This window comes from Corvus moneduloides, chromosome 3, assembly GCF_009650955.1.
Source record: "Corvus moneduloides isolate bCorMon1 chromosome 3, bCorMon1.pri, whole genome shotgun sequence".
Lineage (NCBI taxonomy): Eukaryota > Metazoa > Chordata > Aves > Passeriformes > Corvidae > Corvus > Corvus moneduloides.
In genome coordinates this window covers 115,561,424-115,588,195 of record NC_045478.1, presented here as the reverse complement: position 1 = coordinate 115,588,195, position 26,772 = coordinate 115,561,424, and the positions used below count along the sequence as shown (strand labels likewise).

The 26,772-nt window shown below is 39.5% G+C and overlaps 1 protein-coding gene across 7 annotated transcripts in view; it reads left to right on the top strand.

The window, feature by feature from the left end:
* The window catches only part of MACROD2 (mono-ADP ribosylhydrolase 2), an 882,739-nt gene that overhangs the window by 22,190 nt on the left and 833,777 nt on the right, over positions 1-26,772 (top strand). For all 7 annotated transcript variants that reach the window (XM_032103642.1, XM_032103644.1, XM_032103643.1 and 4 more), the window contains exon 3: positions 506-613. In XM_032103642.1, coding sequence (XP_031959533.1) covers positions 506-613 — 108 coding nt within the window. The remainder of the gene's footprint in view (positions 1-505; positions 614-26,772) is intronic.

Genomic DNA, 26,772 nt, shown 5'->3' with positions numbered 1-26,772 from the left:
ATTTTTTTTTCAGGCTTGTTGTCTGGCTACATGTCTTCAGAAGTAATTCTGAATTTTGGGGCTGTTGGCAAATGGTGTGATTGTGTATTTTTGTACTCACTTGGTATTATTCTGGATTGGAGAAATTACTCTAGTTAGGAGGGTAATCTTAATTAATTCCTCAATTTGTTTTTGCAGTTTGCACCCTTGTGATTACCAAATAAAATTACTGATGGATCTCACTTCAAAAAATATGTGTGTTTTACAGTTTTGTAATCAAATGGTATATGGATTAGGATTCAGTGCTTCCTACTAGCTTGTATTCGGAAACAAGTAGCAAGCAAGCAGTGTGATGTTAGGGCAGTGCTGGTGTCTTGTGGGTTGCCGGTGCCCTCTCGAGGTGAAACCGAAAGATGCTGCAGTCTGACAGCAGTAGTGTCACTAGATTGCTGCTTGTTCAGGGCTTGTAAATAACGACCTTGGGCCCACGCTTGTAACCTGATTTTTCTGCTTTCTTGGTTTGTAGGTGAAAACGCTAAAGAAGATCTGCAAGGGAAGAAAAGTCTGAGTGAGAAAGTTTCTCTCTATAGAGGTGACATTACACTGCTTGAGGTTGATGCCATCGTTAATGCTGGTAGGTTGTTAAATATTATATTCAGCTATGTCTTGAAAATCCTTTATAGCTCCACAGTACAAGTGTGAACTCTGAAAAGTTGCCTAAAACTGGTGTGTCCTGTAGAAATCTGTTGGAAAATACAGCTTTTCCCCAGTTCCTTCATATTGCATCTGGTCATCCTGCGTGCATTTACTGTGGCAGGGATTATTGTGAAACTTTTATAACATGGTTGCCATGAAAAGATTAATGATCTCGTGTCCGTCTTTTGGCTTAACTTGGTTAGCTGAGACTTCACACTTTGTGTTGTAGAAGGCCCAATTTTGATACTAAGCTAATGCAGTACATTCCAGTCTGCTTTTATAAATCAAGCCACTTGTGGGCTAGTTAATGCGATAACCTTAACAACAAGGTGATAGGAAAACAGAATTTGTTTTATGTGGTTTTCATATTTGCTTTCTTGTTGGGAGATTGTGTTTTTCAAATATTTGGCCATGATCTACAGAGTTGTGTTTTAGTACCTCTTCTTGTTTAGTGACTGTCTCCATGTGTGCAGCTGAGGTGAAGAACTGTGTGTAGCATCTTGTGACAAAAAGAGGGAAATGCCTGTGCAATTAATTCAATTGTGTATTAGGTTATGGCAAGCTAGTTCAGTTTTTTGGCAAAAAATGATGGGAAGGTTTACCCCTTCACACGTGCCCCCAGCCAAATCTTGCCTGCACTCTCTACTCCAAAAAGAGTGTGTGGTTTGTGTGTCCTGAGGCTGGAAATTTTTTCCCCCTAGTATTTGAGTGGCACTGATTAATTTTCAAGAACTAATTTTGCTGGTATTAATTTCTTGGGAGGAAACATACTGCAGTATCTTCTCTGTGATGGAATAAAGTTCATAGGTTCCCAGGGTTGTAATGGCCAAAATGGATGTGTTTGCTTATCAGAGGAAAATGCCATGTGGAGCTACTGATTCATGTCTGTAAAGAGCACAGGAGTGTTTGCTCACACAGTGTAGAGGGCAGTGAACAGACTCTCTTGGACTGTTCAATTATATGACATCCGCTTTAACTGTGGACATCTGCTAATGGGTTTTGTGAAGTAGGGGTGGAATCCTTCGCCATTTCGAAATACATTTTTGCATTCCAAGTACTGAGGCTGGTATTCCCATGCAAAAAATTTTAATTAATCTTCTAGTTTACTGATGCACAAAAGCCTTCCTAAATAACAATACAGTGGCATCCATGTAACATGATCCTCTCCTCACTGTGTTGACAAGGCCTCTGAAGCTTTAATATTTTTTTCTCATTCTTTTAAGATGATTTTTTAAGTAGCGCTTTTGCTGACTTCCTTACTTTATTGCTTTCCAGTAAGTCAATATTAGCATACTTCTCTCCATTTATATTTAGCTTCTCCTTGTTCATAGGCCTCCCTTGAATTACAGGCTGGAACTAGTTAAGGATTAGCTTTAGAACAGGAATACTTAGCGTTTCTTGATTTAAATCGCCTTTTAATTCTCCTGAAAGGTCCAAAAAACCTATATCCCAGACTGCAAATGATATTATCTGCGTATAAACCTATTATATGCCTGCCATTGTGGTGAGAAATGCATCTCTCTGAGGAGAAATAAAAATATAATCAAATCAATGCCTATTAATATGCAATTTTGAGAAAAGGTTTAAAGACCACTCAAAACAAACTGAGGTTGAAAGACCTAAAGAGGGACGTAACACTCTGAAAGTATCGAGAAAGCTTTTGGCAAAAAAAGTTGTTTCTACTGTTGCCTTCTGTAAATTGAATTTGGGTTTAATGGGAGTTTCAGATTAGATGTTGGCAAAGCTACTTATTGAAGGGAACAGGTTTATACAGTGATACTTTGGTGTATCAGACTGACACAAAATAGCAGCCTTAGGGCCAGGGCATTGTTACAGGTGGATTTTTAAGATTCTTGTAAATCTTTTGTAACCTTCTATCCTTCCTAAAGGGCATAATCTATTATGTGATATTAATAATTCTAGCTTAAAATACTAACCTACAGTTACTTTGGAAAAGCTATATGCTCTCTATATGTCAGTGTAGTAATTAAGTCTAAGCCTTTGATTTGCTCATGGTTTCAGTGTTACTTTTTTCCTGTTAACCTTTCAAACTGTGGAGGATAGCTAGAAAGCTACATGAGGAAGGTGGTTTAGTTTAAGATCCATATTATTTATGCGAAACATCTGCTGTGCTGAGATTCTTTTTAAATCAAACAGTTCCAGTGAAATTGCAGTGTCTCTTAGATGGTATCTAAACCCATGTTGCTGCACCATATGATGCTTTTGCAAAGAACTCCATTGTTTTTCCTTCTGCAACTGAGGTTATTCAAGCCTCAAAGACATAAAGCAGTAAGTAGCCACAGTACCAGTTTCTGTGTGTAAGTTGAATAAAATGCAGCCTGTTGAATATGGAATAGGAGATAGGTTTTCTGGAGGTAAATCTGTGGAAGTTCTTTTTATACTTAATGCCTTTTGACTACCCCAAATGTTAATGATTGACTCTCTCCTATCTGTTGCAAGCCCTGAGTTAGGAAGGAAGGAAGAGACCCTCCGGAGGCTTTCTCTCTGAATTTAGAAATTCCATTAACTCTCTCCTGTAAGAAATAGTTTAAAATACAGCAAGTCATGTCCAAATTAAAGCCACAGGAAGATACTTACAGGTTGAATGTTTACATTGACTTATGCAAAGAACTAAAAATGCTTGAAGTAAAGGGAATGGTCTGGCAAATTCTGAGGGTGTGGAAGGTTTCCAGGTGATTCAAATTGTCTCCAGATTTGGATTCAAACATATTTGAAAAAAAAAAAAAGGTGTTCTTGAATATGTAAGGAGGAAGTGAGACAAAATGATATAAGTGGTGACCTTATGTAGCTAAATATCAGGACATCATTGAGGAACACTGCTGCAAAAGGATCCCTTTTTCTGCTAGACTTTTAGCAGACAAACTGAATGTTGCTTACTTTCCAAAAATATTTTACACATAGTTTGTGTCATTGCTCATTGTCAAAAGAACCACATCAAAACAGCCTCTTTGAAACCATTCAACACTAGAGTGAGGATCTGAGATGCATTGTGAGAGAGAAAGGAGCTGAAAAACGGAGCTGATGTGCAATTTTGCTAAAATACATGTCAATTATCTCCCCCGTAAATGTCTTTTCCTTCCAGAACGGATTCCTAAAACTTCCTTACTACTGATTGCATTGCAGACAGGTATTAGTTTAACTTGATGTTTTGCTTAAGGTGTCCTGTTATTCCATTTCCTTTACACATTTTTGTTAAGGATTCAGGTAAGACTTGTATGAAAATCTTATTTTTACTCCTATATACTCCTCTGCTCTTTGTTATTACCCTCTAAGAATGTAAACAGGCTCTCCTTGAGGCATGTACTTACTGCATTAATCTGTGCTGACTGGCCTTTTTAACAGATTAAATGTTCCTGGATGTCACTTCATCCTGATGCCAAAAGTTCTTCAAGCACTTGGAAGCCAGATAACCACAATTAGCCAACATCTGAATAAGTCATCAGAATGGAGCTTGGAGGGGGTGTGGTGTGTCTGTGTCTAGGGGAGGGGAGAGAGGGGTTGTTTAGTCGCTCCGGCAACCCCAAATACAGAAATAAGCAGTAAAAGCTTGAATAAGGTTTGAAAAATAATTTCTTCAGTATTTATAGTATCAGCTAAGCAGTAAAGAACTGCTTTTTTACTTTCGTCTGCATTTTTACTAAGGAAAACTGTGTCGCTGTATATGTCATATGCAGTAACTATCTGAAGTAGTATTTTGGGAGTGGGTGTGCTGGGGATGTCTGTGTATCTCGTATACCTTAAGGAGCAGTTCATCACTACTGACCTCAGGTATTCATTCACTTCCTACCTGTTAATAAATCTTACTGTCCATTTATAAGATAAGGAGGCACAAGTACTAATATGCTTGTGAGGGAGTTTTTGCTAGGAGGAAGATCAAGGGGAAACTATTATGTCAGGGGGAAAAAAGGATTCTCCTTATTTTTATCTGATAGGGAGGAGGAGGATGATGACTTGCAGAACACTAGAAGGGATGATATTTCTTTTTATCTTTGAAAAATATTCTTGGTATGAGTACAAAAGTATGGTACTGAGAACAGAAACCTTTAATCTTCAGGAAAAAGGAAGATGTTCAGTTCTATTGAATTAGATATTTCTGGTAATAGGTCTGTACTATTGCGTCTAAGTTTGCAATTAGAGAGTTGCTACAGTTATAGCAACTAGATGTCTCCCTTTAAACTGTATTTGAGTGCTGGAATCATTTAATCATTGCTAATACTCACAAATTTGGGGAAGAAACTCTCAATTTTTAAAGGGAATATCTTTTCCATATAAGAAAACAAATGTGAATTAAAGTCTTCCTCTGGTAGAGAAAAGAGTTGGTGACTAACACAAGTAAACAACTCTTTATGTCCCTTTTCTACTAACCCCTGATGCTGGAATTTAGTTACTGAGCCTCATATTGCTCAAGAAGAGATTTCCTCTACAGGAAACCATCTGCCTGTGTGCAGTGAGTTGCTTCAGCTGGGAATGCTGGTTTGGCAGGCACAGGTTCCTCAGCTTGCTTGGCACAGTGTGCAGGGCCAGCTGAGGGAAGGTGCATGGAGGTGACGGTCTCCTGGTTGCTTTAAGAGGCAGAGGTGTTTTCAGGGAGTGACTTACAGCTGAGTTTCTCAACAAATTTGTAGGAGTTTGGAATCCTTGTCCTGCTGTACCTCCCTGTCCCAGTACTGATTGTGCGTGGAGCTGAAAAATATTCAGTTTTAATTACTCTGTGTTTGCTTTGCTTGTTGCAGGACTGGTTTTCACTGGAGCCTCTGCATGACTCGATTTATAGGATGAAATAGACATTTTCATATTGAATCTCACCTTTCCTAGTGAAATATGCCTTTCTTTCCTCAGGCTTCTGTCTTCACAACCATGTTTCAGTATTTTTGTGTCACAGCAGTATCTTTATCCAGCTCTTTTATCTGGTGATAGCAACATATTTTCTTCCAGATTCATAACTTCCTGGCCTTGACTTTGAATATGATTGTTTAACTTAATGAGGTTCCCTTTTTTTCTTAAGTTCAGAATTACACATCAAGGTAGAAGAGCTCTGTATTGATACTGGGAACTGAATATATTATCAGTGAATTACGCTTATACAAGTGTGTAAGTATAGATAGGGACTGAGCTCTGCCTTCCCACACAAACAGCTCCTTAATGCGCAATCAGTCACCGCAGTTGCCTTGAACTTGGTGCTTAATGAACAGGTGGGGAAAAAGGATGGATTCTAATCTGGAACAGATCTGACATCAGGCAATTTCACTGATTGCTAATCCATTTCATTTGGCAACTACTTAATTTATGGCACAGAGTTTTCATCTTGTAACTTCTGAAGTAGAAATTACTTCAGAAGTGGCCTGTGTGAATATTATGAAGGTATTTGAGTCAGTCACTGAGCCTGATCTGGTGTTGTATATATACTTATTCTTCCCTTTTTTATTTTGCAGTGACCAGTAATTCTTACTCTGGAGCTCGTTTGAAATTATTCTTCAATAATTTGCTATGAAAATAAGTCCCTTAAGTCAAATGTTCCTGCTATTGAATGTGGAAGCAACAAAATGTAAAATCTGTCCTTAATTTGCTTATAGCATTTTGACATGGGATTTTTGCATTTATTAGTATTGATTTTTGTGAGGTTTTTGTTATGTTTTTTGTTTTTCAGTTGAGTTAAACATAAATGATTGATTATACTGGGAGCTTCTTAGTGAGTTTGCTGTCCATTAGAATGTTTTGTAAATATACTTTACATGTTTTATCTCCAGTGTACAAATAGGGAAATGGAAAACTTGTATTGAAATCTCTTGTATGGAGTCATCTGGCATCTGCCTATGTAACTTAGACTGTGGTAATTTCCTCTAGGAATAGAACCAATATTGCTAACAAATTGTTGTTAATTTGGTTTTCATCTTTACTGTGAGCAGACTCTGGTGTTAATCAAAGGTTTGCCAAGTTAATTTACAGTTGGTACAATTACACTTGTGTGTAAAACCCCAGACTAATTTATATATACTCCTCACTTATTCACCAGGAAAGTCAACGTTAATAGTTGGGGGAATTGGTCATTCTCAGTTGTGACATCTGTGAGTGAGTTTATTACTGCTTTCTGTGGAAAATGCTTTAAGCCTGGCTGGTGAGCAGTAGATGTGGTTAAACCTGCCTCTGCTTTTGGTCTGATTTCATTTCAATGCTGTTCTTCCCTGTAGTGTAATACTCATTTGGATGAAAAGTCTGTGTATAGTGACAGTGATCAAGAGAATGAAATGGAAGGCGAGTACTGCTGGAGGTGTGGTTTAATTTAGGTGGAGAACTGTAGCTGCTGCCTCAGTCAAACACAATTTGCTGTAACCGTGTGGCCAAGACTTATGAGTGAGGAGGCTCACTCAAAATTGCACTGCAGAAAGGGTGGCTGCAATGCACTTTGAAAATATCTCAGGTATAACTAGTGTGACTCAAAACTTCAGCATTAAAAAAAGAAAGGTTTGGCAGTGCTGCAGACACATGTCAGGGTTAACTTTGTTTCTTGTTCTGGGGTGCTTTGGGAAGGGGAAATGAATTGTGGTGAAATGTTTTCATTCCAGTATTCCACCAGTGTGCTCACAGCCATCTCGTGTAGCTAATGGAGATGGCTTCTGGGGGGAGATGTGCCTCAGACACCTGGACGTTATCCTGCCACATTGTGTGTGGTGCCAGCCAGCCGAGAGTCCTGGGTGGTGAAATGGAGGCCTAAACCTTGCATGCGTCAAGGAGAGCTTTGCCACTCAGCTTGCCATATGGCCAGGCACTGCAAACAGATAGGCACTTCATGTTAATGATAATCAAGTGATGATTTCAAACAGTGGGATGTGAGTGTTCAGTGACTTACTGAGAAGACATAAAAAAAACAGCAGAGAAGAAAATGTACTTTCCACTGGAGCAATACACTCAAAAGTCTCCTTAAACTAACAGATTGTGGGCTGAAGCACCCGATACAGATGTCAAGGTTCAGAGCTATGCTTTTGGACTTTCCATGTTCTGTGCTCCCATAGAAGTCTGAGAGGAATGAGATGAGCGTGCATGATCCTTTACCTAAAACGGTTTGCCCAGACAAGTTGTGGATGCCCCATCCCTGGAAATGTTCAAGGTCGGGTTGGAGGGAAGTTGAGCAACCTGGATTAGTGAAAGATGTCCCTGCCCATGGTGAGGAGGGGTTGAACTAGATGATCTTTAATGGTTCCTTCCAAAACAGGAAATTTTGTGATACTAGGAAATACCCTGGCACAAAGTTAATGGCCAACTCTCTCTGACAGGATGCAGCATACTCTGTTTGTCTTCTGAAAATCTAATATAAAATGGGCAAGGTAGATGTTTTAGTAGCCTAATATAACCTGATGGTCTATGATAGCTGTATTTATTTGCAACTCTGTTTTCAGTGTTGATGCTTTCAGGGCAGTATCTATTTTACCTAGACCAAGTATTCTCCTTATTTCTTTGTGCATCAGTTTTTGAACCCATTTATTATGTCTGAGCCCAATGTGATTATTGATCCCTCATGCCATGGTTACCCAGGACCTTTTTTGTGTGTGCCCTTTCTAGAGAAAACTAGCAGTATACAAGCAAAACACCTGCAAAGTTGGATTTCTTCAAAAGTCTTTGATTTCCGTCAGTTGGGAAGCGGGAGGTGGTGTGGGATGCCGTGAATCCTTTCTGACAGCAGGTGGCAATAGTGCCGCTGTTATCGTGAAGCCACTTTTTGGCTCGCGTACCTTAATTTTCCTGGACATAAAATCGGTAATGACTTAAGCAGAGGAAACAAAATGCATGCATTCGAGGCATGTTTGTTGGATAGGCCATCGATACAGCTCGTGCTTATTAAATGCCGACTCCATTTCATTACGTGTGTTCAGTGTGTGTTTGAAATAGAACAGGAGACAGGCGTGGTTTGGAAGAACTGTAAGCATCTGTTTTACTTCATAGAGGAAAATATTTTGGGGGGGGCCTTGCTATCAGCCTGTCTTATCATACATTTGACAGTGCAGCTGTCACCTTGAGTTTGCTGATGGAGCAGAGTGGTGTAAGAAACTACTCAAGGTCGTCTTGAACAATTATGCTTCGTTTCATAATATTAAATCCACTTTTAATCAGGACTTGTGGGGGATTATCTAAAGGATTGTGGGTTTTTTAAGCTGATAGTTGCAACAGTGTGTTCTCAGTCAAGATAGGCATGCAACGTTGTGGTTTTTTTCAAGGGTTTGCATTTTAAAAAACCCAAACCAGTCAAGTAATTTCCAAATGTTGGGACACAAAAGAGAAGACTTCTTTGAGGCCTCCTCTCTCTACTTATAAAATATTGGCAGCAAGAGGTCAGGCTGGGATTATCCCTGTGGTGTTAATATTGCCCCCCACACTCCTCTGTCCAGATGTACGTTTGCTCTTTCCTCACTTTCTGTTTCTAACCATGAACACATTGGGTTGTTCTGGGTTTGCACAGATATTGTCTCGACATTATCTCAGTCACTGTAAGTAGTACAGTGAGGTCAGCATGGAAATTAGCATTTCTATATGTAATTCAATCTTGTTAAATATTGAATAGGGGAAGGTCTACTTTGATTGGGACAAGTAAGCTTTAGGTTTATCTTATCTACTTTCCTAGATGCAGAAAATGGGGTAAAAAAACAGTAGTCAGAGTTGATGTCCAAAACTGCTGTTGTGCAGCTGGCTGACCCTGTCTGTCTCCCCTGCCTTCTCCTCAGGCAGGGGGAATTGCTTTTGCTTAATTCTCTTAGCTGCTGAGTAAAAGACCAATGCAGAGTGTTCCAGCCCTTGCTAGGATTTTGGGTTTGTCTAGTGCTTTGCCATTTGCTGCAGGTCTTGGAAATTTTAGTCCCTTGAAATACAGTTTCCATTACTTGTTAAATAAATAATTATGGACTGTGAAATGCAGTTTAGGTTTTGTTTTGACCTATGGATGTTAGCAACTGACTTTTCTGAGAAAAGAAAAATATTTCTGTTTACAAAACCACAAGTTGCTTTCTTTAGGAATTCAGAATGCCTCTCACTTAGAAATTAGTATTAAGGGTACAGCTTGGCTTTAAAAATCTGGGCTCCAAACTCCTTTGTGTGACCTGCTGTCATAGTCATAAAAATTAGTAATGGCAGCTAAATATACATCAAAGGTCGGTGGAAGCTTGTGAAAGCTGTATTTGCTTGTTAATCCAAGCACAAAGGCAAGTGTGTTTGCATCGTGTGCAAGGAGTAGTCACTTGGATGTTAATATACCATTGTTCAGAGTTGTTTGGATGTGTTTGGGAATTGTTTTAATTACAGTATTGAAGGTGCTGCAAGGTCCTGTGCTTTCCTCACAGCAGTGGGGTGATGAGCTACTGCTGCTCCCAGGCTTCTTCCCTTTACTCTGAGGTGACAGGAACATTCAAGGTTCGTTTTAGTATCTCCTGCCTGGATTGTCACTTGCACAATGCTGTTTGAATGGCCAAGAGGGGACGTGGGTGGTCCTGTTTCTTCTGCCCTTGGGGTACCCTGTCCCTAACACATTCCTCCTGGCTGCAGAGGAGCTCTTTGGAGCTCTGCAGCTTCTTGCCTGAGCTGTGCCCGAGGGCTGGCAGTCTCATGAAGAAAGGATGACTTGGCTCTTGTAGGAGCAATGTTGTAATGGTCCTTGTTCTCAGAGGGTTTCACCAGTGAAGCCTTGAAGCCTGGGGCTTTCATTGTCTATTGTGTCTGAGTAGTTCAAACTTGTGGGAGAAACACTGATTCGGAGAACTTTTTTGGATTATTGCTCCTTCTCTCTTTGATCACTTGCATGTCTGTGCTGCTGTAACTTTAATTTGGTGTGCAACATGAATCACTTAAATATGTCTCTGTAGCACCTTCATTTTATGCTTGAAAGCTGGTTTCTGTCGAGTAATAAATAGAAATAGTTAATATCTGGCATGCCTAGTTGTGGGCTGCCTCAAAAAGATAGTTCTGTCAGCTATATTTGATTTGTATTTAGAATGTTTTGCATTGCAAATCCATGTTAGAAATGCTTTTTAAATTTAAAGTGTGAACCATATTGCTTTTTCAAGGGAACTGTACTCTTGTGTCATGTGAAATAACTTTTTATGTAAGAAAGAGGTGGTATGGCTTTCAACTTTATCATACCAGGTTATAGAGGAATGTAGGTTTTCCCTGTGACTTGATATGCCAGATAATAGTAACTGGCAACCCATGCCCTTTACATTTCTAGAATTTGTGGTGTACAGGCTTTCAGAGGAACTTTTTTTTCTCATTCTGCCAGTTTCAGTCCACTTTGAAGGGATTATGTTGAGCAGTGTGGTCCAGGTCACTTGACTAGTTCTGAATTTCTGCAAATCTGAGTCATGATATTACTCTTTCTGAAATTAATATCGAATTTTAGAATGATTTCTAGAATAGTCAGTCAATGAAGAATGGTGCATTTTACCTGCAGAGTTCACCGAACCGGGGAAGCTGAAAGAAAGAAAAAGCTGAGAGAATTTATTAATGGCAACTTATTCCTTCTAAACCTCTAAGGTTTAGAAACAATTTTCATTGTAGGTTGTCCATTACCTTAAAAAATAAAACAACTAAATCAACCTTGGGGGAAGGGTAGACCAGGGCAAATACTTACTTCTTGGTTTTCTTTGTTTCCTTGGATGAAGGAAACAAAGTTTCCTTGGATGAAGGCATCTCTGAGTGCAGGAGGCCGGACGATTTTTGCAATGTCCCAGAGGAGTTTTGCCAACCAGCAGTTCTAGCCTTGGCCATGGCTCAACTAATTATGGCTCCCCCTTCCCCCACTAGATAACAAACACAGCATTTCAGGGAGCTGAGTGATCAGTATTAGGGCTGTTTCACCGCAAGAGTGATTTCTCTATCTTCCCCCTCCCTTCTGATATTAAAGAACCTGCTTAGGAGGCCCAAACTTGGAGATTTGGCAGGGCTTACAGCCCAAAGACTCTTTAGGTCAGGAGTTTACAGCTTCAGAGGCTGCAACTCTAGTTCAGACTAGTCCCCACCACCAGTGATAGATGAGATTAAAACAGAAGCTGTTTCTTAAATTTGAAGTGAATCCTGTGACAGACAGGCCAAAGGGGTGTTTTCAGGTGAGAGTACTTATCTCTATAGCTCTTATCAAAGACCCAGCAAAAGGTCTTGGGCTCCCTACTTCTTTCTTAGTGCCCGTGTCCCAGGGGCTGAGTTACATGTGGCTTCTCCTCTTCTGTCATGCTGGCATTGTCACACTGAAACCAGGATTTGAGTCAGAAAGTACAGCCTAGCAGTATCTCTGCTTCCTTCCTCTCCTGTCCTGTCCTCTAGTGCTAGCACCCAGCAGAGCAGCTTGTGTTGACTGCAGCCTCCCTTTCTGCTCTTTCTGCCCTTATTTTTGGGGAGAAGGATGTGAGAGGGGAAGCAATTGCATGGTGTTGCCACTCTCCTTAGAAAGGCCCCTGTGAGCTGTAACTGGATGTAGCCTTGTTACTACAAATCGGTGTCTCAAATCATGACCTCCTGCCTGTGCTTTCAGCAGCCAGAGAAGCTGTGCTCATGTATTTAAAATTTCTTATTTGGGCCACTGCTAATCATTCAGGAAAGCCAGGTTTTGTTCTTCTTGGCGGCCTCTTTTAGAGAGCCAAGGCTGTTCTGCTTTGCCTGAGGGTGAGAGTGAGATGGATGGCACTTTGGTGTCTTTGCTATAGACACCGTGCCTCAGGAGTCTCCCTGGAGCGCTGCTGGAGTCACTTCATATTTCATAATTCCTTGCTGACAATTAAGTCAATTTGCTGGTGCAGGCATGATGGAGCTAAGCTAGGACACGTTTCTTTTTTAGCCAAGATACGGAGTGAAAAGCTCACTCTTTTGCTTTGATTAAATTGAAAACTGAAGTATATCGTTACCTCTCCCTGGCTTGGAACGTGAATCTGATTTATCAGTGGCATTGTCATCCTCTCTGAACTTCTTGCTCATGAATTTATTTTCCTTTTTTTTTTGTTTTATTTTGTTTAATGAGAGGAAGACTCAAGGCAGGCATGCCTTGATATTTGGTGCTGAAGGTGGTAAAGCATTGCTCCTCAGTAAGAAAAGATGCAGCTGTGAGCTGGGGCCCCTGGAACTCAAGTGGGCTTGGGCTTGTTTGTGGCAGTGAGGGAAGAGCATAGTTTCATAATCCAGGGCTTTAGGAAAAGGGCACAGGCACTTTGGATCTGTGCAAACTGAGTAGTCTCTCTCTTCCCCAGCGTGGTCTCCTGAATCAAGGGATTTTTCTTTAAATTCTTTGGCCAAATGCAACATTCCTCCTGCTTTGATTTTTAATTTTTTTTTTTTAACCTCTGTTAAACAACATTATCTTACATAGTCTTGCTAAATATATAATTTAGCAATTATAGTTGTTCTACCTTGGGTCTAATTTTTCTCCAGTCCTGGCATGAACACAGTGCTGCAAATGTGGACTTAGTCTGGTGAGACAGAGAATGATTTAATGTCAGAAGTGGAATTTTGGGTGCTTTCTGGTTGTGGTGAAATCAGTTAATGGATTGGCTTAACTTTTTTCTTGGAGCTGTTATGCTGTTTAGACATGGGCTCTGTCTAGATGATGTGTATACACTTCAAGCATAGTATTTAATTTTCAATATCTGTACTGCAGCATATAATATGTGTGTGTATCTGCACTCTTTGTATTTTGCTTAAAAAAAAAATTAGCTGCAGTTTTTAGTGTTTCTTCCAGATCAGCTAAGGAAATAGGCTGAACCATCAGCAGTCTGTGTGGCATTGTGCAAATACAGAAGATAAATCCTATATAATTAGTGAGACTGAAGAGTTTTAAATTACGACCCTGAATTTTGATCCCTTGTCAGTGCATATAATGAATCTATGGATTAGGTGAGAAAGAAAATGTGCATATGAACTGGAAATAAAATCAGTTGCTGAACAGCCCTAGGCTTTTAATTCAACTTTGGTACAAACTGGTCCAGGTAACCCAGAGGGCTGGTTCTTAGCAATATTGAGGTAAATGTGTTAATTCAACTTCAGTGGTGCATAGGTGAAAGGACTGTTTTTATATTCCAGAAGGCTCTTTCAATTATGTCTTCTTTTAAATGCTTTTTTCTTTTTCTGTAGAGTGTCATAATTGAATTGCCTGCCATGCAATGTGCATGCTTGTGTGAAGACAGTTGATGGGAGAAGGGAATGGCAAGAAAACTGTTTGAAGAGATTTTTTATGGATTGTTATTACTGTTCTTTTACACCAGTGCAACTGGTGGCTCACTTTTTTCTTTTTAACACCTTGCTGAGAGAAGGTGTTAAGAGCTATTTGTTAATGGATGTAGGATTTCTATTCTCAACTTATATCAACTATTTCATCTTAAGGATGGGAAAGCCACATCTGGTACTTCCAAAGCATCTTTCTTCCTCCTTTGTCCAAAATATTTCCTTTTCAGAGTGCACGGATGACTCTTTTTGGTACCAACACATTATGCTTCTGAAGCTTAATACCTACATCACATGTAATAGCTTGCAAGTTTAATGAAAATGCTGATTTTAAATAAGGCACTTATGTCACTCAAAAGATTTGAGTTTAAGCGTTGAACCTAGAAAAAGCTGTACAAGTTCTTAAATTTAGTGCAGGCGTAGTCACGTTCACTTGGGAAGGATTGTTCATACATAATTTAAGGACATATAAAAGTCTTGAAAAATGGTGTGTTAAGAGACTATTTCTTATTGAAGCTCTCCCCTCCCACCCCCCCCTAGTATTTAATGAAAAGGCACTAAGTTTTGTTCTCTTTAAAAGCTGCTCTCTAATCATGTAGTTCATTATTTCAGCTTCAAAGTGTAGTCTGTACAGAGAGGCAATGAGGTGTATCCACATCTAGAAATTAAGCAATAATCATGTAGTTTAGTGTTTCAACAGGCTTTGTTCATTAGTAGGTACAATGATCCATTGTAAGTACTTGCTGTAGTCATGATGTTCTTAACAGTCTGAAACTTAAACTCTCCAGAATGATTTTTTGGAATATATATTCTTGACTGAAGTGGTGCTACCATGGGTACCAAATGTGTCTGGTGTAATGGTAATTGTTCTGCAAAGTCATTATGAGAAGAATGTCAGACATTGTGTGTTGGTGCAGTGTGTGTGTGCATATATACGTGGCTTTGGATTAACCAATGCACTAAGATCAAGAACAACAGCTGTAGACATGGCAGAATGATTGGAAAAGCTTCTTAAATTTAAGCACTTTTGGACAAATTGAAGCAAGAGAAACGGAAACAAAGGCACACTGGGAAACACAGAGAAACACTGGGAAAAACAGAGAAAGGGAAGAATTAAAACTGAAGTGCTGCAAATGAGTGGGAGGAGGAAGTCGGCACTGAAATGCAGGAGGGCACATGGGAAAAAAATGTAGTGGTTTGATGGGTTTGAATTATTGAGGCTTATTTTGTCGCTGAGTCCATGGAGTCACTAAGACAACACTTCCAGATTGTGAAGATTGGTCAATAAAACCATAGGATGTGGAAAAAAAAAGAAAATGTTTTTAATTTGAGAAGATGAAGGAATGATGCACTAAAGGTGTGAGTGGGAAAGGGCCACTTGACCGAGGTGTTGTGAGTTGAGGCTGTAGTTATACGGCAATTTGGAAGCTTCTCAGCAATTGAAATGAGTAATACTTTACCTGGAATGAGAGGAGTCTGTCTCTGCTTGAACACTTCCTCTAGGACCTGCTAAGCCAGGGCTGTCCTGGGCAAGTGCATGAAAATGTGGAAGTCAGCCATGCTGAATTTCTTTTATAATTTCTTTCTGGATTTCTTTCACTTTTCCAACCTTGGTGAAGCAATTTGCTTTGGGACTGTATATAAATATGTTTTCTTGATAGTGTTGTGCAAGGTAACTGAAAATGCTTACAGGGGGTGGGGAGGGAGAGAAGTCCATGTTTTTAGTTATTTTTGGTATTGCAAATGAACTGTTTGTTGCAGTAGCTGAACCACCTGTTGAAAAGCTGCTGATTTTTTCACTGCAGACTCTATGTGTAGCCTAGAAACTGCAAGAATAAGCTATGGTGTGCAAAGATCCCTGGAATGTGGTGGTTTGTGGGGAGGAGTGTCCTAGTGTAGTCCTGCTGGAGCTGAGGTGCTGCTGTGGCATCTGCACACAGGTCTCACACTGTCGTTTGCTGCACGTTGGTTCTCAGCCAGTAAGACAAAGTGCAAAGCCATAGCTCATCAATGATTAGTTATCAGTGTTTAAATCTGCCTCAAAGAAATAGCAAACTGCATAATAACCACAGTTGCCTTCACAGGGCAAGAGGGGAAAAAGGTTGGCGGTCCCAGACCAACACTGGTCTATCCTTTGCCTCCTAACAAGCATCAAATGTTTTAGAAATGGAGGCAGAGTTCAAATCACTGCTCTTTAGCTTTTTTGGGGGAGCTCAGCATTGAATTAATTTAGTTTTTACTGTGGAGACTTCGGGTCACTAGAGTGTGCTGCAGTCCCAGCCCTGGGCTGGTGTGAGCTCGCCCCAGTGCTTTCCCTGCCACTGGGCGACTGGGAATTTTTCATCACGTTGCTTTGCTGTCGCCTGGGCAACTTAAGTGAGTTTCCCTGCTATTTTCTTTGTATTGCACCCTGCTTCCCTGGCAGTGAATGACCTGGTGGCTTGTTAGCTTGGTACCTGTGTGCCCCGGGAGAGCATCTTGTTGTTAAGCATTGTATTGTCCCTATGGCCTCCTTTATTTTGCTGACTGAGGAGCCCATGAGACGTTGCCACACTGATGGCTTATAAAGAGTAGTATCAACAGCATTTAATTAAACCATTTATAGGTGCCGGGTAGTAATGTTTATGGAGTTCAGCTTTGGAGCTTTGTAGTGGTGAATGTGGGGAAGAAAATGCAGACCTCCTGCACAGGGCTGTGTATGGAAGAAAGCACATGGTGTATACCGAATTTGGAAATGTATTAGTTTTCTTTACCAAAAAGTATTAGTTCAGTCTTTTTAGAATAAATGTGGTCTGTTTTCTATGTTCCTGCAAGTTATTCTCTGATAGAGAGGCACAAATTGAAAGTAGTAATTTTTTTTGACATTCAGTGCTTTTTTGCTTGCTCAGGAGAAATTTGTACAGTTGAATTCCTTTCATACTTTTGGTGAAGGCTGAGGCAGTCTGGATGTCTAGCTTGAGGACAAATCCAAAACTGTAGAAGTGTAATTAAAAGGTTTTTTATTACTTCTGATGTCCGACTTATTTTAATTAAGTTCATCCTCTGATGAAAATTGCGCTCTGAATTATAGTGGGAAATCCATAATGTCATCTCTTCTTCTTGGATGAAGATCACGGTTGACAGTTCTCCACTGCGGGCACACTGTGAGTTTCTGCCGTGAGAAGAGAAGCTCAGTCGTGCAGGGAGCAGTTTTCATAGGGACAGAGCTGAAGTTGTGAGGCTTCATACAGAAGCAAGGGACAGTTGCCTTCCATCTGAAGTATGAGATTTACTGGTGTTCCATGTAAATGTGTATTTGCAAGTTGTGATTTTCCAAAACCAAAGCCTGTTAAGAAAAAGCCCCATTATGTGTACATTTCTACATCTGTGCATTCTGCAAGGAGTCAAACAAATGGTGAACTTGTTACTTAAAACTCTTCTGGAAGGCAAACGAATGCAAGGGCAGAGCCCGCCTGAGCACCCCTGATACACAGCAGGATTACTCACAGTTATGAGCATCAGGCTCCTCTCAAAGCCCCCTCTTTCATTTCCCTTATAGCTCCGTGTGCTGTTGCATGCTCCAGGATTCATCTCGTGACTCGTTCTGTGAAGCAGACAGACCATCTTGTGCAATTCAACAGAGAACTCTGGGAAATACGAGTGTGGATTAGGATCGTTAGGGAAAAATACTCTGCCAAAGGGCCCCCTTTCCTATTCTCTCTGATAACTTTTTCTTTATGCAAAAATAGGTTATCCAGCTATTTTCTCTGTTGAGCATGTGGGTGAGGTGGCCAGATCAGAGCAGCTGAATCTTTAAGTGCTGTTAGTGTTTTATAGCAACGTGATAACATTATTTAATCTGGAAATAGTTAACAGCTGCTAATCTGTCTGGAATTTGTGCCAGATGGTCATTTTCTTGTCTAGAATGATACGAGCTAAACCAGAAAAAAACCAAACCCCAACCATGCAAACCGGTCTAGCAGATTTGCTGTGCATACACTGCACAGAGCTGTTGTGTCCAGTGTCTTTAATTGAATGTGATGAATATAGATTTGGCATAGCAACTTCTGAAAAATAAAAATTCTCTTTATAGGCCAGTGAGACATGGAGGCTTCTTGTTAATTTTTGTTTCACTAATAGGAGAAATATTTTTTTTATTATTTTTGAGCTATATGTTAAGGCTGTAAATTTCCTTGGAAAGCTAGCAAATGGAACATGCCTATGAAGAGATTAAAGTAATTATACTGCAATGCTCCACTAGGAACAGAGAGCAGTCTGGGATAAAATTATTTGGAGAGACGCCAAAGCCAAGCTTGGTTCCGTTTTAAGCTAAAACTAATTAAAGTTGTCAGGTCTTACAGTGGTCAAAGGTTGCTTAGCTGCTACTTGAAATAAATGAATCTTTTCCTCAGTCAGTAACACTAACAGCTACGTGTTTGCAGCTGTCTTACAACAAAAAAAGCTCCAAGAACCTTCTAGTTCTTGTTCCCTTTGTTCCTGTCTATTTTAGCATGTCAAATAGTATATCCTGGCCACAATATGGAGTTTTGAGTCTTTTTGTCTGTCTGCCTTCTCCTTTGTGATTTAATTTCACTTGTGAGGAGGAATTCTTATGGAAGAAACTTCCTCAGGAAGCTGATTTAACTCTTTCCGATTCAGAAAAGCTGCTTTGTGTCTGTATAGTCTGTATATTTAAAATAGCCGTACAAGACTCATGAGAACAAATACGGGTTCTTTAGAATGTAAAGTCTGATAGAATATTAGATTTCCTAAAATATTCTAGTACCCACAGGGAGCCTACTTTTTCAAGAGTGTGTAGTGACAGGACAAGTTGGAATGGATTCAAACTGGAAGAGAGTAGGTTCAGATTAGATATTAGGAGAAAGTTCTTTGCTATGAGGGTGCCCAGAGAAGTAGTGGATGCCCCATCCCTGGAAGTGTTCAAGGCCAGACTGGATGGGGCTCTGAGCAACTTGGTCTAGTGGAAGGTGTCGCTGCCCACAGCAAGGGGTTGGAAATAAATGATCATTAAGGTCCTTTCAAATGCAAACCATTCTATGATTCTGTAACTCTAAATTTTTCAAATGTCTTGTGTCAGATACAATTGATCTCAAATTTTGTTGAATAAGGAGTTGTTGATCATGAAGATAGGCATGTTTCAAATAAACACTGACATCAAAATATTCAAATCAAATCAAAATATTCTCATGGTATTTTGAAGAAAGGCAGTTTATGCTTCCGGTCAGCAGTAGGCTTTTGTGAGAATCTGTATAAGGAATAACACTATATATAACAAGGATATATTATCCATATGTTACTAAAAATTAGAAATTATTTAGAAGAATGGAGTTGGAGATTGTTGTTCTTCTGTTTTTGTGATGTGGTCTTAGGTGTATTACTCAAGGTTTGATCTTGGCATGTTAAAACTGAATTTCTGCAATCTTGCATTTTGCAGTTTGTAGGTGGAAAGTTTGCAAATGTGTTTTGATATTTTACATACTCAGTTCTGGCAGCCTTACGCAAATTTGGAAACTGCTTCACTTACGCACCTGTGCATGTGTGCAAGCACACGTGTTAAAAAACATAGCCAAGCAGGCCGTTCCTTCATGCTTCTCTTACAGATGACTTGTAAAACTTAGGCACTGTTTGCCTTTTTTTTAATCAGAGTAGGGCTCAGGAGTGGTGCTGGGCCAGATTGCTGGGTGGAAGTGGTAGTTTTGCCCATCTAGAAATGAATTTCTTTGCATTGCTCATTAGTCCAGCTGTTTCCCCTCCAAAAACAACAACAACAAAACATTGATAACTTTCAAAACCCATTTTAAGTTTTATTATTAAATTTAGTTAGGTCTGTTTGTATGCTGGGAGAAAAAAAGGTCTGAGAAGACGTGTAGTACAACAGCTGATGCCAGTTTTATGTACTACTACTAATAAATAAACTTTTATCTAAAATTTCACCAAGCTCTACTGTAGATTTGCCATGAAATTTATGTCAGACTTGACTGGCTAAATTCCAACTGGGATAATGAATAATTTGGCCTTGCAAAAATATTTTTTTTTTAATTTTTTTTTTTTATTCCTCTTGTTTTATTTTACCAGAACAGCTTTGAAGTGGTACTTCTAGGTATACTACCATGTGTGTATATATGTATTTTACTACTGATATCCTTTGTGTGTGAATATAATTAGGAGAATTGAGGAGATGAGCTTCAAAGTATGAGTTGGGATTGGATGTCTGTTGACTTTCCATGGTTTTGGGTGTCTCAATCGTGATATTTCGTTGAAGGTATTAAGTTAAATTGACCTAGAGTATTAGTCTTAGGAAGAAAAAAGCTTAGTGGAGAGGCACTTTTATAGCAGCTATGTTGCCAAGGTATTTTTCATATATGAAAATTGTAAACATATGAGATCAAACCGGTTGTGTAAGACTTGCTTTGAGTCCGTAGCGTCCATAGCGTCTATGTGTAATGTCAGCAGTCATGTTTAAGTGCAGTTATGAAATAATACTGTTTCCTTTCCTGTGAATTTTTGGTGTTGTAGACTTTACCCTTACAGCAAATTCTTGTGTCTGTAGCTGTCCACAACAAGCTCTCAAAAGCAACTGCACAGAGAAGGCTTATTTAACCCAACCAGAGTGACAATCTAAATCGACACTAATGAAACCTGTGGGATTGGGATAACATGAACTTAGAGCAGGTGCTCTCTAAGCTGGGGTTTAGCAATTTGTTGCCTCAAACTGTGAAGAAGGCAACCTGTCTGACCAGCACGTCAGTTTATGAAACTTCATGGAGATGACTCGAGTGATCAACATGTAATGTTAAAAACTTAATGAACTCCTTCTATTAAAAAGGGAATAATAGACTTATGCTGAGTGTTTTTAGAAGATCGAAGAAGTGCAATTGCTGGGCTTAATTTTTGGGTGAAAGAATCTTAAAACTATTCATTAACAACAACAAAAAAGGTACATAATAAGCATGTTAGACTGGATGCTGTCTTTAGGTGTTACTCGCCTCAGAACTTCTTGGCCATGGCAGTTCCTCCATGTCTGTTGGATGAGGAAGGCACTGTTGAATCATAATGTGCTATTCTGTGTTCATGGATGCAGGGAACTTGGGCTCTACTCTGAGCAGCAACCTCTAAATGCCAATTTTCTTAATGCAAAAAAGTATCTTAAGTTGTTCACTCCTGTTGCTGTAAATTTCCTTGACCAATTTCTTTACTGAACTCCTCTGTTTTGGCCGTTTCACTCACTGTGGGAGTAGCCTTTCAGAACACATATAGCTTCAGTGTTAAACGTCTCTTCCCAACCTCTGAATCTTCTTACAGTAGAAGTGATCAGGCAGATTCATAGTCTACAGGTCATAAATGGACAGCAATGTAACTGGACATAAATGTATGCTCTAACATCCTTAATGGAGCAGTTGTGGATGCAAGGGGGGAATGCGAAGGGAAGGGATTGTGCAGTTCCCAGGCTGACATGTTCTCCCTGAACATCATTCCCTGTTGCTCCCATCAGGGAGAAAATCCTGGTAGACAGACTATTAGTCTTGTGTGGTAAGGCATTTCTTCTTCTTAACAGTATCATGGACTAGGTGTTTCTCAGTCTTAAAATCCAAGCTGCTCAGGTTTCTCAGGCTCATTTCCACTAACTGCCGCTGTCAGCAGGAGTAAGTTTAAATTTTCATAAAATATGGAGGAAATGCTTCTGCATTTATTTTTTCCACTAGCACTGGTATCTGGAGCCATTTTTCCCTGTAGGAACAAGTGCTGTAAGCCAAGTCCACCTTCTCTAAATACTTTTTCTTTTGCCTTGTAATGAGCGACAGTTCAATTATTTCAACACCATGAAGCTATTTGGGATGCCATGGAGTGGCACATATATTCATAAAAGTGCACTTTAGTAGTTAAAGCTGACCAAGGCAGTGATGTGAAGTGGTGCACTGTACTCCTAAAATAGGAATAGCCAAGTGGCTATAACTGAATGATTGGAATGTGATACCTATTGGGATTTGCTGTTGGGTGCATTAATAAACACTAAAATGGAGACATGCAGCTGTATATACCCGTGTTTCTTACCACAGCATTTGAATCAAGTATGGAATACATAGAGGAAAGTATTTTGTAGTTTTTGTGCGCACAGAAGTCTGGAGTATTTTCTTGTGCAGGTCACAGTGGATTACCAGATTTTTTCGAATTTGCTTTCAAAACTACACCATGGCAAACTGCACTTGTCGCTTGAGTTGCTAATGATACCTAGAAACCTTATGTTAATCACTAAAATCCACAAGCCCCTGAACAAGCAAACAAATCAAAGAAGTCATGGATTAGCTTGTTACACTGTCCTGGATGACTTGTTTTTCAGTATGCTTATGGGGTTTGCTTTCTGCTGCCCACCCGTTATTTAATCCTGTTTTAACACACAAATTTGGTGGAAAAAGCAACTAAATCTCCTTTTCTGAAACAGGTCTTTATTATTTATCATGGAACAATTAAAATGAATGTGACTGTCTGTTTATGAAAGCGCTAAAGCTTGTAATACCTTTCTGGTTTGCTTTGGGTCTATTTAAAGTTATTTTGAGGTCTACCAGTGCCAGGTAGGAAATAAAGGACTTTTGAAGCAGAAACTGCATGGTCTTGTAATTTTTTTGTTTGAATTTTAGGATTAAACTATGATTATAAAGGAGACAGGTCTTCAAACAGTGCCAGAACAGTAACTGTAGTGTTTCAGTTACATGTCTTGTTTAATCAGTAAAATTAATGAACTTTCAGTACTTGTACATCAGAAGATAATTTGAGTGATACTATGTACACATCTGTAGTGGATTTTATCAGAGAGTCCTTTACTGTAAGTATTGAGTATTTCTGATATTCTGTATTTCATGGAGAAATACAGTGGAATTTTTTTGCTTACTACTGGTAAAGAGTAAATAGGCTCTTCATGTTTCATACCAGTGCTTGAACAAATAAGTATCTACTGCTTTACCATGAAGGGTCCCCAAAGCTTCCAGGCTGCAGCTGGTGAGAGAGGTCATGTTTATATCTGTGAAGAGATACATCAGACCTGCTGGCTCTGCTATAATTTGGTTATTACCCGTTGCCTGATCAATACCGCGCAAATAGAAAACCCCAAGTCCAGGCAGGAGTGAAACTCTTGCTTTTCCTGGTCAGCCGTAACTGAAGGGGCTGCCTGTCTCAAACAGAAAAGCTTTTGCTTTCATCTGTGGTCTGCAGTGGAAGGACAAAAGGGGAGACTTTCAAAAGCAGTAATGAGAATCAGGAGCCAAAATCCCATTGACTTTTAATGAAGGTTAGGGGCAGACGCTTTTGTTGTGCCTCAGAAACTTCCTCTTTCTCAATTGTCCAAGTTGCTGATGGTGGATGAGATCTGCCTGTGCCACCTTTTGGACTCTTACAGGAACAAAAGTTACCTCGAGTTATGTTTGCTGTGTGGCCCGAGCTAAACACTGGCTTTACTGGCTTCCATGAGGAACGGTCAGTAATCACGCCCCCACCTCTGCTCTTCTCCTCTATGTGCTGCAGAGCCTCTTGAGAGATAAAAGCACTGAGAACTTACTGCTTGGTTACTCTGTGCTGCCACATTGGGTATCTTCAGAAAACAGAATAAAGGTTTTCCCAAAGTTAAGTTGTTCTGTTGTGTGAGAGAAACTTTATCTGCAAAAGATGCTGCAAAGGTCTCTATCAAGCAGTGTTGGAAGTACCTTCCATGTACCTACATGCGGCTGTGCTTACAGGAGAGTGAGTTTAATGATTAAAATACTTCACTGCCTGAAAAAGTCACCTCCCTAATTTTTCTTTGATAATATGTGAAGCTACTGTAGTAAGAACAGTACAGTAGTGCCAGTCACTACTTGGAAAAATGCTGCTAGGATACTTTTTTGGTCTTTAAATTTTTAAAAGACATTTAGATCTTCCTCTCCAGGTATGCTTTTCCCATGCTGACAAGAAGCTGCTCCCGTGATAAGGATTGGTTGGCACACACACACTTGCAAAATGCTCCACAAAGTGCCCACGCAGCTTTCCGACTGTGGCTCTGGTACTCATGGAATAGGGTCATAGCCTCCACGAGTGAAGGAGTGGGGAGGGAGGAGGGTTGTTTTGGGAATTATATGGGAAACGCAGAGACTTGTTTCTTTGAGGCTTGAAGTATTCCTGAATACAGCATGGAATTAAACCTAGGTTTAAGTCTTGTTTGTGCTCTCCTAATTGCTAACTTGTTCCCCTCTCTCTGCATCTGAATGCATTGTATATTGTGTGCCATAATCTCTGGGAATTTAGGACTCAATTTGTAGTTATTTTTGAGAGAATTCTTGATTCCTTCTTTCATGCTTGAAGATCTTTATATTTTGTGTGCTTATTGTAAGCGTAGCATTTGGTTTTAAAACATGCAACTAGTTTAAATATGGGGAATCTGCAGCAAGTCCCTCTATATTTCTGCCTTAGGCCAGGAGTTGAGAAGGATCTGTATGCAACCCTCACTTCTTTTGAAAAAGGTCTTTGGATGCATTATGGATGAAGCTAGAGACAAAGTGCTTTTTAAAAAGTTTATCTTGCATAGTCACGCTATATATGAATGTACAATCTATACTTCTTACAGTGACTAGCCGGGTGTCCACCATTTTTGCTTGTGGCTTTCCTCCACAGTTCAATAATCTTCTTTATTATTCATATATGAAATGATGAATGATTGCTTTATAAAACTTCACCAATACAGTGTTGGGAAGTATTGAAAGCAATGTAGGCTCACCGTTTGTCTTGAGCTGGGTTTCACAAATACGTCCTCTTGCCTGACCTGGTACTCGCCAAAGCTGCTCTTCCATATGGGCTGTCTGCAGGAAACCACTGTTCTTGCAAATTCATGGGCTCACTTCCGTAGGTGTTGTACATGGATTTTACTTTACCATTCCATATCAGAAAACTCAGTATCACAAGAACTAACATACTTTCAATAACATTTTGAAGTAATCTATATCAGTACTTGTTTTTCTTAAAGGTTAGAATATATTTTTATAACCTGGACAGTTACTACTGGAACACTAAGCTGAGGTCTCTGATTTTGGCTATTAATACTACACCCGTCAGCTGTTCTGTCTGCACCTTTATAGTTATGCAACTTTATTTTTGGTTTAATCTTTTCATTATATAAGCTTTTGTCATTTTTAAGAACAGATTATGAAAGCACAGGTCTGAAGAAACTAGTCTTGGGTGCTTCAGGAAAAAACTGAACATAAGGGCAGTATCTTTATTACTGATTTAGGAAAGAAAAAACTGTTGGAAGGAAGAAAGCAGGGAATTGTTTCTGCACAATGTTTTTTTGGCTATTGCCAGTAGTGTCTTTGTGCTGAACAGTAACATCCCGCATTACCTTTATCTGTGTTTTATGTTACATTTGCCCAAAACCTAAACTGTTTTCTGAGTGTTTTGATAACTGAGAATGTGACAGAATGTTATTAGAAAGTACAGATCTTGGAAGTCTCCAAAATAATTTAAATGCATAAACCACCAGTAAGAAGCACATAGCAAACAAGTGGTTGAATTAAACCAATAACTCTTTAAATACATAACCTTAGCAGCTAATGTGCTGACATGAAGGCTGTACTACAGCTCCTACCAGCATTGTTTTAATGATGGTAAGAGCTGAAATACAGTTTTAGAGACTACATTTAGAAAACAAAAAAAAGCTTGGTGGGTTTTAGGTTTGATCTCATCCTCCCTCTCCCATTCACATGGATTTTGTTCCTCAGACTGGTTTTCTGCAAACTCTTAATGTGGGCTTAAGGATGGAGTTGGTAGCTATCGCTTTTTGGTATTTAAAAAATTAAAATGAAAGTAGGTTTGCCACATGAGTTTCAGTAAATATGGTCAAGGCTCAAATTGTGTTTGTTGCTTTGCGAAGGGAAGAAGTGTGATTTAGGAAGCTTTGAAGTGAGTGTAGCTGAGAAAATGTTTTTGATGGACTTTGATTTAACATCATCCCCATCACTTGCTTTCTGTTAGCTGGTGAAATTTGGACTCAGAGAATTGGCAGAGCGAGCTCTAAGAAGAGTTTAGACTGTGGCTTTTCTGCCTTTATATCCATCTGGTTATAGTACCTGCATTCTGATGTGTTTGTAAATGGAACGTTTTCTGGTTTTGCCATGAGAAGCCATGAGATTCATTTAGTTTTAGCTGCTAGCAAGTGTTATTTTAGGGCTTGTTTTGATTTTTGTGCATTGCATAGCAGCATTGCCAGTTCAAAGATGTCCTTTGTATTTCTGTTTTTGCTAAGATTGGTCAGATGGTATCTGATGGACAAATTGCTTGCTGTGACAGCATGTACGGGATCACAACTGCTCCCTGCCTCCCTGGCAATGGACGTGCACATGGAACTCGGATGTACCTACTTGCAGTAGGAGAAATGGGCTTTGTTGCTAATTCTTCAGTTAAACTATGGAATAAATATTTGAAGGGTATTAGAGCCATTAACTGTATATATATAGTTATGGTAATAAAGACACCTGAGAAAATGCAAGCCTAATCTAAATTTTTAAGAAACATGTTTTGATGGAGCATTATTTCTTTCTTATCTCTGCAGCTTAACTGACCCCATGGGAAAACAAGTTTGTTCATTGTAGCCCCTGCCTCAAGTCCCCTGTCTTTCCAGCCTTGCAGACTTCTTTGAATATCCATGTCAGGCCGCATTGTGGTTTTGATCAATCCTGTGCCAATCTTCAGGACAGATGTCACACTCATCTTTATGTATCTAGCTTTTTTCATGAGGCGAAAGAAGAGCAAGAGTAAAGGAGAAGATTGTATTGATCCAGGTGTTAATTCCTGTGCTTTAACTTTCTCACTTCTCTTTTTTTCTTTCAATCAGTTCATTAAAAAAATTAAAATATAAAATAGTACTGCAGGTTT